Source organism: Eumetopias jubatus, unplaced genomic scaffold (assembly GCF_037043125.1).
Source record: "Eumetopias jubatus isolate StellerSeaLion01/CBP00866 unplaced genomic scaffold, mEumJub1_p1.0 scaffold_8, whole genome shotgun sequence".
Taxonomy (NCBI): domain Eukaryota; kingdom Metazoa; phylum Chordata; class Mammalia; order Carnivora; family Otariidae; genus Eumetopias; species Eumetopias jubatus.
Genome location: NW_028274814.1, coordinates 74,622,437 through 74,635,572, shown reverse-complemented (window position 1 = coordinate 74,635,572; position 13,136 = coordinate 74,622,437). Strand labels below are relative to the sequence as shown.

The following is a 13,136-nucleotide window of genomic DNA, read 5'->3' as shown; positions in this document are numbered from 1 at the left end:
AGAAGGTAGTAAATAGTTCACCTCCAGGGTTGAATCTTTGGATCTGTTTTAGTTTATTAGGGGAAACCAGGAAGTTTTGCAAGTAAATTAGAATCATCAGAGATCCTTCCCCAAAAGTTTATTAATGTCATTATTTGGTGAATATTATGCTAGATTAAAATATTCATGTTTTTGTATATAAAAGGGAGCCTTGAAGTGTAAAAAGCTGAAAAATTTAATTTCTCTTGGTTATGTCACCAGTTTTATTAAAAAATAAGTGGAAATAGCCTTCCTTTTTAATGACATTTGTCATTTTAAGCATTTAAAAAAATGTTTGACGTAAAGATAATTTCCTGAATGTAATTTATTTATTATTAAATCTACTCCTTAAGAGGATTAGAAAGCAAATGTTTCTTCTGGTAGGTGAATCCTTTTTTTTTTTTAATCTTTTTAAAAATGATTTTATCAAGTAAGTTGTACTGTATTCTATAGGAAAGGAACCAGATCCATGTCATTTTTCTGGCCCCTTGTTAAGATTGCTTCTTACCATTAATACTTAATGTGCATTTTAGTTTTCTTGTCTACCTCCCAATTCCAGTTACTATTTACCTGTTAATCCATGACTCTGTCTTAAATTAATTGCACTTAGTTTTGTCTAGTCCAACTTGAAGACTTTGTGATTTAATTTATTGAGCCAAAGTTTGTCACTTAATTTTGCTACCATTGTGCTTTAGATTTGTTCTGGCAAATTAAAATCACAGCATCTTGAATGTTGGTGATGCTGACCCAGAACCAGGACGGAGAATGGAGAATCCAGAGAAGGATTGGACCCCATTCCAGTAGTTCCTTGCTCAGGCCATTACCTCAACCATCCTTTGGTGGAATTTTTAGATAATACTGAACCATATTCTTACTGCATGTGCATATTTTTTGTACCTTCTTAACATGTCTTTGGATTTATATTGACATATTAATAACTTTACATAGTTAGAATCAGCTCTGAACAAACTATGTTCCCCAAGTTAATGAACTCCTTCAGATTCATGGAGAAATGACTAATAGACAGTCCCTTCCCTACTAATAGTGATTCAGTAAGCCACCCTCTTTACAGAATAACACCTGATTTGGAGCTACAATGGGGTAGCAATTTATGTGCATTTAATTCGCCTCCGACTTTAGCACCTATCCCACTACCAACCCTTACATATGCTTCTCTACCTTCTCTACTTCACTTTAACAACAAGGAATCTCAATCTGTTAACATGTATTGAAGCTATTGAGGTTTAATAATAAAACAGGAGTAAATCCAGCAGGCAAGTAGGAACATTTTAGAACTTTCCCCTGAACTCCTATTGACTTAAGAGATTTGAGGGATATTTTAAGAGGCACAATGGTTTGAATGCCCAGAAAATTGCATACACATTTATGCATAAGTAAACATAGGATTCAGAGAGTTCAGGGTTACATGCAGGAAGCCAAAGGATGCCATATGTTGTGGGCAATTTGAAAGGATTGTTGACAGTGATTTTATCCACATTTATTTGCCATAAATGGGCCTCAGATATTGGAACTGAAGCTGTGAATTAGACTCCATTGTATCCCTCTTTGAGTGTGCCTCCTTCCTCCTGCTCTTGTGCCTACCAGAAAAAAAAGTCTCCTTTGCTGTGAGAAACCACTTTATGTTTAGGTGTGCTGCTGAACAATGATAGAAATGGGAGCAACATGAAAGTAAGGGAAGCAACACAGGTAATAGATGTGTTCATAAAATACTTCGAGATGCTTTACTATGAAAGTTTTTACAGAAGTGAAAGTTCTTATCTTTAACATATTTAAACAAATGTGTCCTTAGGTGTGTGGAGGGTGGTGGTGAAATATTTCATTTACACCTCACTTACTCTGTTTTCCACCACCCTATTTCTGTTGTTGATATTGTTTATCACTTTAAAGTATTTTTTTATTATATTATATATTTTTTAAAATATTTTATTTATTTATTTGATAGAGAGAGCACCTGCACAAGCAGGGGGAGCCAGAGAGGTAGAAGCAGGCTCCCCGCTGAGCAGGGAGCCAGATGCGGGACTCTATCCCAGGACCCTGGGATTGTGATCTGAGCCAAAGGTAGACGCTCAACTGACTGAGCCACTCAGGCGCCCCTTATTATATCTTTCAAGGCGACTTGATTTGTAGCTCTTAATACAGCGTTTGTCTACTTAATCTTGGATTAACAGAGGCTCTAAATAAAATTTTTTCCTAATTACAGTGATTTTTTTTTTTCATAGTGAAGGTACACAGTTTCTAAGCCAATTAAGTAAGTATAAGTTTTCTTTCAAATACTCCTGGAGTCTGTCAGGAATAAAAAGGCAAATTGGAAAAAGAAACAATATGATTTTTATCTAGGAATGCTTGTTAGAATCCTTATTTAAGACTTCATTAGATCATGCTTTTCTATTTTATACTTTCTTAGTAAGAAATTGGATTTTTGCCTTAATGTATAATATGCTTACCAGACCCTTGTATATTTTATTCCAAAATATTTTATTTTACTTTCAGTAATGTTTCCACTTCTAATGAAATCTCTCCCTTTTATTCTTTTTAGCCTCCAGTCAGTACTTGATTTGGCAATGCTGAGTGATTCATCACTTTATATAAAGTTACCATAACTGATCCCACTTTTAATAGCATTATTCATTTTGTCAACCGGCTATTAGTTGGGAATATTTCAGGGGCACATTTTTGTGAGTTATGTGAACAGTAAACTGAAGGCACTAAAATTCTCTCTGAAGTCAAAGATCAAAAAGCCTCTAAAGTTTTTAGACTTTTGTTTTAGAACCAAAGCATCTGGGAAAAGGAAAGAAAAAAAATTCACGTCTTTTTCTATATTACTGAATACTTGATTCCCTTCTTGTTTATCATTATTCTGAAGATGAGCTAGGTTTTTCACTTTTCTTTCACGTTTAGGCACTTTGTCATAACAACCTTACTTTTATTAATTCAAAGTGGCTGTCAGAAATAGAATATACGATATATACATTTTTACCAGTCCTCTTGAGAGGACTCAAGATTTCTTGTTCTTTAAAATGTTAAATCTCTGACAACTTTTAAAATTAAAGTATGTGGGGGCGCTTGGGTGGCTCCATCTGTTAAGTGTCTGACTCTTGATTTTGGTTCAGGTCATGATCTCAGGGATGTGAGAGAGAGCCTTGCATCAGGCCCTGTGCTGGGTGTGGAGCCTGCTTGAGAGTTTCTCTCTCCCTCTGCCCATCCCGCCTCACTCTTACATGCACAGGCATGCTCTCTTTACTTTCAAAAAGAAAAAAATTAAAATATGTGGAGGAGTTACGTTATTCTTTGGGAAGATTTTTGTACATTAGAAGAGAATAAAGACCATGACTGCTAGGATATTTCTTAAAGAGACTATCCTAGGGCTGTTTTGAGTTTAGGTATATTGTACGAATTCTATAGTTATATTGGATCTGAAACCAAAAGATAGTCCTATTTAAGGCAGGAAAAGAGGCACTCCTGTTTGTTTACATATTTTCTATAGGTGCTTTTGTATTACAAATTGAATAGTTGCAACAGAGACCTATGGCCTGCAAAGCCTAAAGTGTTTTCTGTAGTAAAAGTTTGCCAACAATTCCTCCAAAGCAAAAATGGCAAATTGGGTAAATTTAAAAATATAGTTTTCTGAGCTGGTTTTAGTGGCATTTCAATAATTTTTTTTATTTTTTTTAAAAGATTTTTATTTATTGAGAGAGAGAGAATGGTAGAGAGAGAGCATGAGAGGGAAGAAGGTCAGAGGGAGAAGCAGACTCTCCGCTGAGCAGGGAGCCCGATGAGGGACTCGATTCTGGGACTCCAGGATCATGACCTGAGCCGAAGGCAGTCGCTCAACCAACTGAGCCACCCAGGCACCCACATTTCTATAATTTTAAAGCCTAGATTCAAGGCTAAAGTCTTTATATTTTTGATTATATAATCATAATTCATAGAAGCTCCTTGAGCCTCTGTTTCCTCATTTCAAAATAAGAACAGAGATTAGAGTCAGCATTTGACTTTCAAACACAAACACAAACTGCAAAAGCCCACTGATAACATACATGGAAATATGTGAAAGACTCCTTCCCACCATTCCACCATAAGCAAAATATTGGTAAAAAGTGTATTGCTGTATAAAAAGCCATCTCAAAGCTTAGAAGCTTAAAGGAACAATTTATTATTTTCTCTCACAGTCCCATGGGTTGACAGGGCTCTGCTGGGTGGTTCTCACTTGAAATCTCATTACAGTTAGATGGCAGTTGGAGCTGTGGTCTTCTGAAGGCCCAGCTGGGCTGGATGTCCAAAATGGCAAACCCACATGGCTGACTGTTGATTGGGTGCTCAACTAGAGCTGTTCCAGCAATCCACACTTGGACTTTCCAAGTGTCTTGAGCTTCTGATAGCATGATGCTTGGGTTATGAAAGGGAGGGTTCTAAGAGCAAACACTCCAAGAACCCCAGACAGTGGCTGCAAGGCTTCTTGTGGCCTAGGTATGGAAGTTCCAGAATGTCACTTCTTCCATATCCTTTGGTCAAACAAGGCAGCACAGCAAGACCATCCCCAATACAAGGCAAGGGGAAGTTGAGACCCTACCTCTCAATGGAAGGAGTGCCAAATAATTTGCAGCCATTTAAAATCTGCCACAGGGTGAAATCAGGGTAACCATTATCAGAGACAATTCTTGCCAGGGCTGTCGCCTGCTAGAGTAGACCAGTGCAAGAATTAGTCACACAGAGTTGTATAGCTCAGAGCTCAAGGAGTCTTCCTTAAGGCTTTTAGAATTTGAGAGCTACAAATGCTATTCTGTTACATTATTGTCTCCTGTGACATCGACTCGATAGTAAAGAGAGCAATGGGTCTCCTCAAATTTAGCTCAGTTTTTCAGAGCTGCTGTGGAGACGCCTTGAATGGAGAAGTAGCAGAGGTAGTGATCATATTTGATGATTGCAATGACCTGGGGCCGCACAGCTTGAGAAGAGGCCAGCCCCTACCCACCTGCTGGTGAGGTGAAGCTAGAGAAGACGCTAGCGGCAGTATCTAAACAAAGGGTTATCATCACCTATTCTCATAACTGCAGGGGGGTCCTCCCATGTAGCCCCACCTTGCTCCACCGCATCGAACCCAATACTGCCAGGTGAATTTTCCTAAAATAGAGCTTCCTCATATTACCAAGCTACTCGGGGAAACCTTTTTTATCCCCATTTGACAAATCAAATAAAAATACTCTGTTCTTCAACACCTTCATTCCATCAGCAACATTTAGCTCTTCCAACTACATTCCTTAACGTTCAGTCTTTGGGCCTTGTGCCAGCAGTCGGGCTGGTTTTCTTAACCTACCCTACATGTCCCTCCTCACCCTCCCTTCCTTTCGTTCATGCCACCTTTCCTTGTTGGAATGCCTTCTTTCTCATCCTTTGCCGTTCTAAATACCTTCCAAATTAAGATGTAGATTAAGATGTTGTTCCTGATTAAAGCCTTCTTTGACAAAGCCTTCTTAACAATAATCTTTTCTTTTTGCTTCTCTATTTCAGTGGAAGTCTTGACCATGCTGCTTCTTTTTATACGTTGTCTCACTGTTGATCTCAAATTACATAATAATGGCAGGAGTAAAGGCTAACATTTATTGAGTGCCTGCTGTGTCAGACATTGTTTTGTGTTCTTTTCAGTGTTTCCCTCCTGGCGATGCATTGTAATGACCTGTGCAGCTTTTGAAACAATGCTGTGCTAAGGAGCCCACCCTTAGCCCGTGTGATTTAGCCCCATTGGTGTGTGGCCTGGGCATCCGTATCTTTGAAAAGCACTCCAGATAATTCTAGTGTGTATTCAGCGTTGAGAACCAATGAATTTTTTCAAATCTCATCTCTTTCTTGGGGAATGCCTCAGATTTTACAGAACAAAACTAACTTTGGAGAACAGAAAAATTCGCATTTCATTTCTTTGACCAGCAGATGTAAATCTGTAAGTTAAGAAGCACTAAGTAGAAATTCTTCTAGGGAAGGAAACAGTCCTTTTTCATCTTTGTAATCCCAGTACACAGTACACTGTGTGGCACTTGATAGAGATGCAATAAATATTATTTGCACAGAATTAAAAGGATAGAATCAAACAAGTAGACACTATACTTGATTTATCTTCTCATGAGCTGTACCAGAACATTAAGACCTTTGTTTTTCTGTGTCTGAAATACTCATTGAGGAAAAAAAAATGTGGACTTCTGTTGTTTTCTGATGAGCAGGAAGATAAAGGATGAATTTAGTTAACTTGCTTTCCCTTGTGACTGAAGGCAAATTTGCATGTGGATCACATAAATGAATTCCTTCCAGGTTGTGTGATAAAATAAATCACACCTCATTAGGTAAGTGATATTTCTTAGGTCTTAATACGCAGGGCATCTGGTTGCCATTCTTTGGAGTCTCGATTTTGGGTCCACTCTATTCCAATTGTGTATTATTTTCAGGTCAGAAGTTTAGATTTCTTTATTCCCAGTGCCCATGTACCAGGCACTTGAAGAAGGTAATTTAAAACCATTTTTAAAAAATTATTTAATTCCCTTTTATTTCCTGAAGGTATATCTTGACCCTTTGGTTGCCAAGATGTAAGACATCTTGGAACTTTTTCTCATTTCTCCTCATCCTTAAAAGGTGCTGCCAGTTGGCATAGCGTTGCGGTGGACTCCTGAAATTTATTTGAAGGTTTTATTAGTGGTCTTTGGTATTCTCTTTGAAATGTCAACTCAAGTCAGTTAGTACCACAGTTTTGCACTGACAATAAAAAGAATGTGGTTTCACCCCTTTTAAATACCCCTTGTTCTGCACCATCAGTGAAAGAGTGAATATAACAACAGAAAAGCAATTTAAAAATTATTGCTTGCTTTCTAAACAACGGAATTTTGAAAATAATTTCTCTGTAGGTAAGCTTGTAACCATCCTTGGCTATGAGATGCTTGTATCACAGAACCATCTACTTAAGTTTAAAAAGAAATTAGGTCAGTTCACCATTAAGTTGGCTTGAAGTTCCCACCTTAATTAAATATTCAAAATAGTTAATAGATATTTTGATTCTGTGGCTTCAGTTGAGTCAGAACATCTGATTAAGAAGTCAAAAGTTCATGAGGTTTTCTGTGAATAAGTGATTTTATTCATTTGGATTCAGACAGTTCAGTTCCAAGAATTTTAAGTGATTTGTTTGTGACTTGTAGCAGATTCCCACAGAAACTGGAAACTAGATTTGTCAGTGGGATACAAAATTCAGAGTATCCTGAAACGTGTGCTAACAGAACCTGACATCATGCTGTAGCACCTGACAGTATGCTTTTTTTTTCCCCCCATACGAAAGGCCATTTGTTTTTCTCTTATGGAAAGCTTGGCAGATAGGTCCCTTTTCTGGGTTCCAGCTCTGGCAGTCTCTGCATGAAATCCTTATCTTTCCTGGCTAATAATTATTATGCTAACATATTTATGTTTCTCTTGTTCTTTTTAAAAAAATTGGCTGAAAAGAGGCCTCATCACATTCCAGATGCATACCCATTTGAGGCTGAATGCTAATGAATGAAAGAGAAAGCGTGTGTTAAATTCATAGCTAGTCCAGTGCCCGGTGTACAGTAGACACTCCTTAAATATTATTGTCATAAATATTGTTCAGTAAGCCCATGACAGATTGTTCCCAATAGGATCAGTGATAAAGTGACTGCATTTAGATTGCATTGAAGGGCTTTGAAATGCATATCATCCAGGGTGAAATTGCATTGTTTTCTGCCTTTTTCAGAGCATCTTCTGAGTAGTTCTTAATGGCTTACAAAATTTTATTTATTTATTTATTTATTTTTATTATGTTATATTAATCACCATACGTTACATCATTAGTTTTTGATGTAGTGTTCCATGATTCATTGCTTGCGTATAACACCCAGTGCTCCATTCAGTACATGACCTCTTTAATACCCATCACCAGGCTAAAGTTTTAACAGGTCTGTCAACTTCTTACTTTGTTTTTATCACAATTGAGTTTCCTTTTTTGTTTATTGCTTTAAAGAGCATGTCATTTACAAAAATTTAGAAGTGTAATATATATTTTTAAATGCATTTCATTGTTTTATTTATTTTTTTTTGCATTTCATTGTTTTAAATGGTTATTTCCACGTACCATTTGACACCCCTGCAATCCCATGCTTAGCAGGATTAGCATTTGACTTATGTCAAAGTAGGCACATGTTATAAAAAAAATGGAGCACTTAATTGGAATTTCACAGCAATTTTCACATAAGCCAGCTTAAACAAGGTGTATTTATGTATGGAAATCATGAATCAACTAATCTGTGTAAATATATGTATGTCAAAGAGATGATTTTTAAAATGGTGAAGAAATTCTATGCAGTAGAACCTGAAGCCTGGTCATGTAACATGTAGTTCCTTAGCCACATGAATTTATTACTGTAGATAATATGTTATTTTGATTGCAGGTTTACTTTATTAAGGTAAGATAATATATAGTAATATAATAAACTATTAAGTAAAAACTTTTTATGGTTAAACTTAACACTAAGATCATATATCTCAAAACTTCATTTATCACAGATGAATTTAATTGATGACTTGTCTCAAATGAACCATTCATTTTTTAAAATCTTTTATCTTTCTATTTTCAGGGCCATACGGTTAGACTGAGAAACATCTTGGCTAGAATAGTAAAATTTGTAATTTGCACGTATTTTGCATGGTTATGGTAACAGTATCACTAGTGTACTTATTTTCTACACTTTAAGTGTAGTAAGTAAAAATATTTCTTTTATGTGTGTTTTTCCAGCTATCATGATAAATGTTTCATTGTATCTATGTAAATACAGCATTGCATTTTGTGCCAAACAGCACAATAGCCATAACTTAATTATCTGTGGAGTGTTTATTTTGGAGCTGAAATGAGTTAACAGAAATGCTTGAGAATAAACATAATGTGACAGCTTTTATACATAAAAATAGATTTTCATTTTTCAAAGTACTTCATATAGTCCGAGAATAATGGAAAATGTAACTGCCAAAATAACGTCATTTTATTGTAACGTAAGATGTTAAATTAAAATGAATGATTTATCATTTCTTTGATGGCTTTATAGTCAATATTAGAATAACTTATGATAGCAGTGAAATTAAGAACAAGTTTTATAGGCTGCCTGGGTGTCTCATTTAGTGGAGCGTGCAACTCTCGATGTCAGGTCATGAGTTCAAACCCCGCATTGGGTGTGGAGCCTACTTAAAAAAATTTTTTTTTCAGGTTTTATAGTACTTTTGAACACCAATACGGATTTCTTTTACATACTTTGCTTAGTTGCTATATTTTCAAAATATCATTTTTTAAAAGATTTTATTTTTAAGTAATCTCTACACCCAGTGTGGGGCTCAAATTTACAGCCCCGAGATTAGGAGCCACACACTCCACTGACTGAGCCAGCTGTGTATGACTCAAAATATCATTAAGACAAACATTTTATTATTTGAAAATTTGGATATTGAAAAACTGAGAACGTGAATATTGGCAACTTTCCATTATATTATGATTTATGATTAATTTGCAATTTGAAGGCATTAAGAACCAAAATTCTTATTGGGCAATGCACTTATTTTGATATAGCCTGCAAAAATATTGGTGAAAATAAATACATGCTTATCAATTGGTTAAAATACAAGTGTGAAATTATTGTGTTCTTGAAAAATGTATGTTTTTATATCAAAATAATATTCACTAAATATGATAAAGATAAGAAAAAAGTTGCCATTGAATATGTAGGGAGAGTAATAAAAATATATACCTTCAAGTGGACGATGGAGATAAAGGACATTCCATCACCACAGATCATTCTCTTGGACAGTGTTGCTCTGGGATATTTTAAATAAAGGAATACATGCTACATATAATTATGACCACACAGAAAATTAAGTTTGGTTTTGATCCACTGAGTCTTTCCAACATATCTTCCAAATCTTGATTAAACTATTTGGCAATCTCTTTGGCAGATAAAGGCTACTTTAGAATGACTTTAATTTCAGTAAAAGTTATAACTAATTAAGTAAAGCCTCAGAAAATGAAGTGTTTTACTCAGTGACTTTCGGGAAAATGGAATTTTGAATATTGTCTGAAAGAAATGGCTCATCAATGAGATCAATGCTTTCTCCACAGCATCTTCCAAACCTTTTTTCCTGAGCGCCCCGCCATTCTACTCGGCATGCTGTGGTGGGTCCTGTCGGCGCCCTGCATCCCCCACTGCTTTTGCAAGTAAGTTTTTATGCTTCATCAGCAATGCCTCAGTTATTCTGTAAACCAAAGCAGCAGGATTTAATGTGCTCTGGAAAACTAATTGGTAATGCAATGGCAAGGAGCTAAATCCTCACTAAAAATCACAGCGATCCTATTCAGGAGGTTTCCAGAGATTTATCAGACCTCAGCACACTGAGCAATTGTGAGCAGTTTCTAATGGCATTGAAACCCAGGGCTGACACACCAAGGAAAGCAACTTGTTTTCCATTTGATATAAAAGATCTCAGAGGGACCAGTTTGGCTCTTTCTGAAACGTGTAGCAATACTCATTTAGAGAAGAAAAAAAGAAAGGAAGGAAGGCTAAGAAATAGTGCTATGTAAAATTTCTTTCAGCTTAAAATGTGACACAGAAAGTCACTGGGTGTCCATAGAAAATAATTGAAATTGTCCAGGTTGTAAAAGGAGATAAATACCTCTTCTTTATGATCTTGAAGAAAACCAACCGAAGTTGTAGGAAATATTTTCAAGAGAACTTCTCCTTGAACATTACAAAATTTAAACAGTGTCTAGGGCTGAAGTGAGAACAACAACTTGGAAAAACTTTCAGAGGGTGCATGCACACACACACACACACATACCCAAAGAAAACAATGTCAAACTAAAAAGAAATTAAGTTCACCTTGATCTTGAGATTTCTAGGTCAAATAAGAATCTGTAGGCAGAGAATCTGAGTTTATGAAAAAGAAGTCCCGTAAAGGGGCACATTTATTTCAGCTGCCCAAGAGAAAACATTTATTCAAGTTAACCCCTCTGTCAGGCGAAAAGTGAAATCCGAGTTGAGTCAAGCTGAAGTACAGAGCTCTATCACGGTTGAATTCAGGTCCCTGCTGCCTCTCTGTTCATGTGTTTTATGAGTGTTTCAGGAGAGCAGTTGCTCAACAGAATGATTCCTGACAAGCGAGGCAACAAATGCTGGCCGTTTAATGAGCTGCAGGCTTCTGAGCATCTCTTTAGGGGGCTGATACTTTCCCACAGAGCACTTTACATGGCAGGGGCCCAGCCACAATGGGTGACAGACCCGTGACCAATCGTCACTTTCACTTGACTCATCCACACGCGACCTCACCACGATTTTTCACTGTGCAGCTGAACTTTAGGAGCCATTTCACATGGAAAAGGCTTGGGCAAGGGTCAGTTGCCCTTTTGTATGGTCATAAAGCAAGGCTCTGTGTGTCCATCTTTTCTCCTGTCTCACATTCCGAGTGAATTTCTGGACACCATTTAAAGCACTTGACTGAAAAATAAAGCAGTGAATGAAACTGACTTTTATAGACTCATTCTAGCTCATCTTCCCGTATAACCCTGTCCACCTGAAAAGGGATTTAGTGGATGAGCTGAGTGTATACAGGACTTGCTGAATACATAGAGCCCATTATCAACTCTGGGGATTGTTTATTAACCAGGACTGATACACCACTATTTTGGAAGTGACCTATTAATTGTCCATTTAACTAGAATGTATTGATTCAAATAGAAAAATAGAAACCATGACTAAACCTTTTACTCGCTCCTTCAAGGTGGTCTCCTATGAGGGCAAGTGAAAAGTGTTGTGCAAATTAAGGATACATTTGTCACCATGGATTAGAGTATCAGGAAAAGGCTGCTAGAGTGGAGCGTCAGTCCGAGATAGCTGATACTATGGCATAGTGGTATCTCTGGAATTAAATCTTTGGTGTTGCATCTCCAGGGTAGAGATTGAAAGAGATCCCAGCCACCTAGTTTCGGTCACTCCACCTTGATAGAATATTGGACTTCCATTTAGAGAACCTCTGGCAGTGTAGGTCAGGTAAGTGGAAATGGACAAAAAGTCCTGTGTAACAGGTGGACATTCATGTATGTATGTGTGTATGTGTTTATTCATTTTTAGCAGTGTTTTTGTAAGAGTCTCTAAACCCAAAAAGTGCACTAATGCCTGGGCCAGTTTGATCAATAGAGCACGTAAAAGTCATTCTAAAGACATTTCCTAGAGAACTTCATCTTTTCAGTTGCTTGAAAAATTACTTCAAGCAAGACTCATTTTCCTCCATCTGCCTCTCGGTTCTTCACACTTCATGCCTTTGGCATAACATTGGTGAATTGTGGTGTCTCTCCCTAGAGGCTTATAAAGTCCTATGTTTATCTTTTTTTATTTAATAAAACATACATGGGGTAAATCAGCACAGCTCAGATCAAGCATAGAGAACACCGTACTTGTTTGTTTCCATTTCTGAAGTTGGCATTTTAAAATGCTTGAGAGATGCCACAAGTGTTTTTAATAAACTTTGGTGTCTCATTAGTTATAAATCTGAAATGAATTTTTTTATTTTTTTGTTTATAATGTTCATCGTATTAGCAGCAAATAATAATGAAATCGTGGATTTATGCTGTCAATAAAGAATTTTACATAAATAACCATGATACTAAGGAACGCTAATAAGGCTTGTATCTGCACAGTACTCTTTATTATTTAAGGCACTTACTAGATTTTCTTTTTTTTTCTTCTTTCTTTAATAATAAGAACAGTTTTTATGCCCAAGCATTAAATTTTTTTTCCATCACACAGAAGAAGGAAAATGAACTGTCCAAGTAATCTCATATTGAATTTCAGCCAAAATGTGCTGACATGTGTGGACAGCCAAAATCAAGGTTTATACTAAACGTTTTAATAAGCAACGAAATCTGTGGTCCTCATCATTGTTTCACAATATTGAGTTCACTCTTTCCAAAGCATAGGATCAGATCAACAGGTTCATAACTAGCAAGTAAAATATCATTTTGACTCTTTTAACATGATTCACTTGTATAAAATTGATTTCATTTTTCTTGTTAACCT

General features: G+C 36.5%; 1 protein-coding gene across 1 annotated transcript in view; it reads left to right on the top strand.

Moving 5' to 3' along the window:
- Positions 1-13,136, top strand: part of DBX2 (developing brain homeobox 2) — a 30,663-nt gene that overhangs the window by 3,766 nt on the left and 13,761 nt on the right. Inside the window, exon 2 of the mRNA XM_028123086.1 lies at positions 10,187-10,282. Coding sequence (XP_027978887.1) covers positions 10,187-10,282 — 96 coding nt within the window. The remainder of the gene's footprint in view (positions 1-10,186; positions 10,283-13,136) is intronic.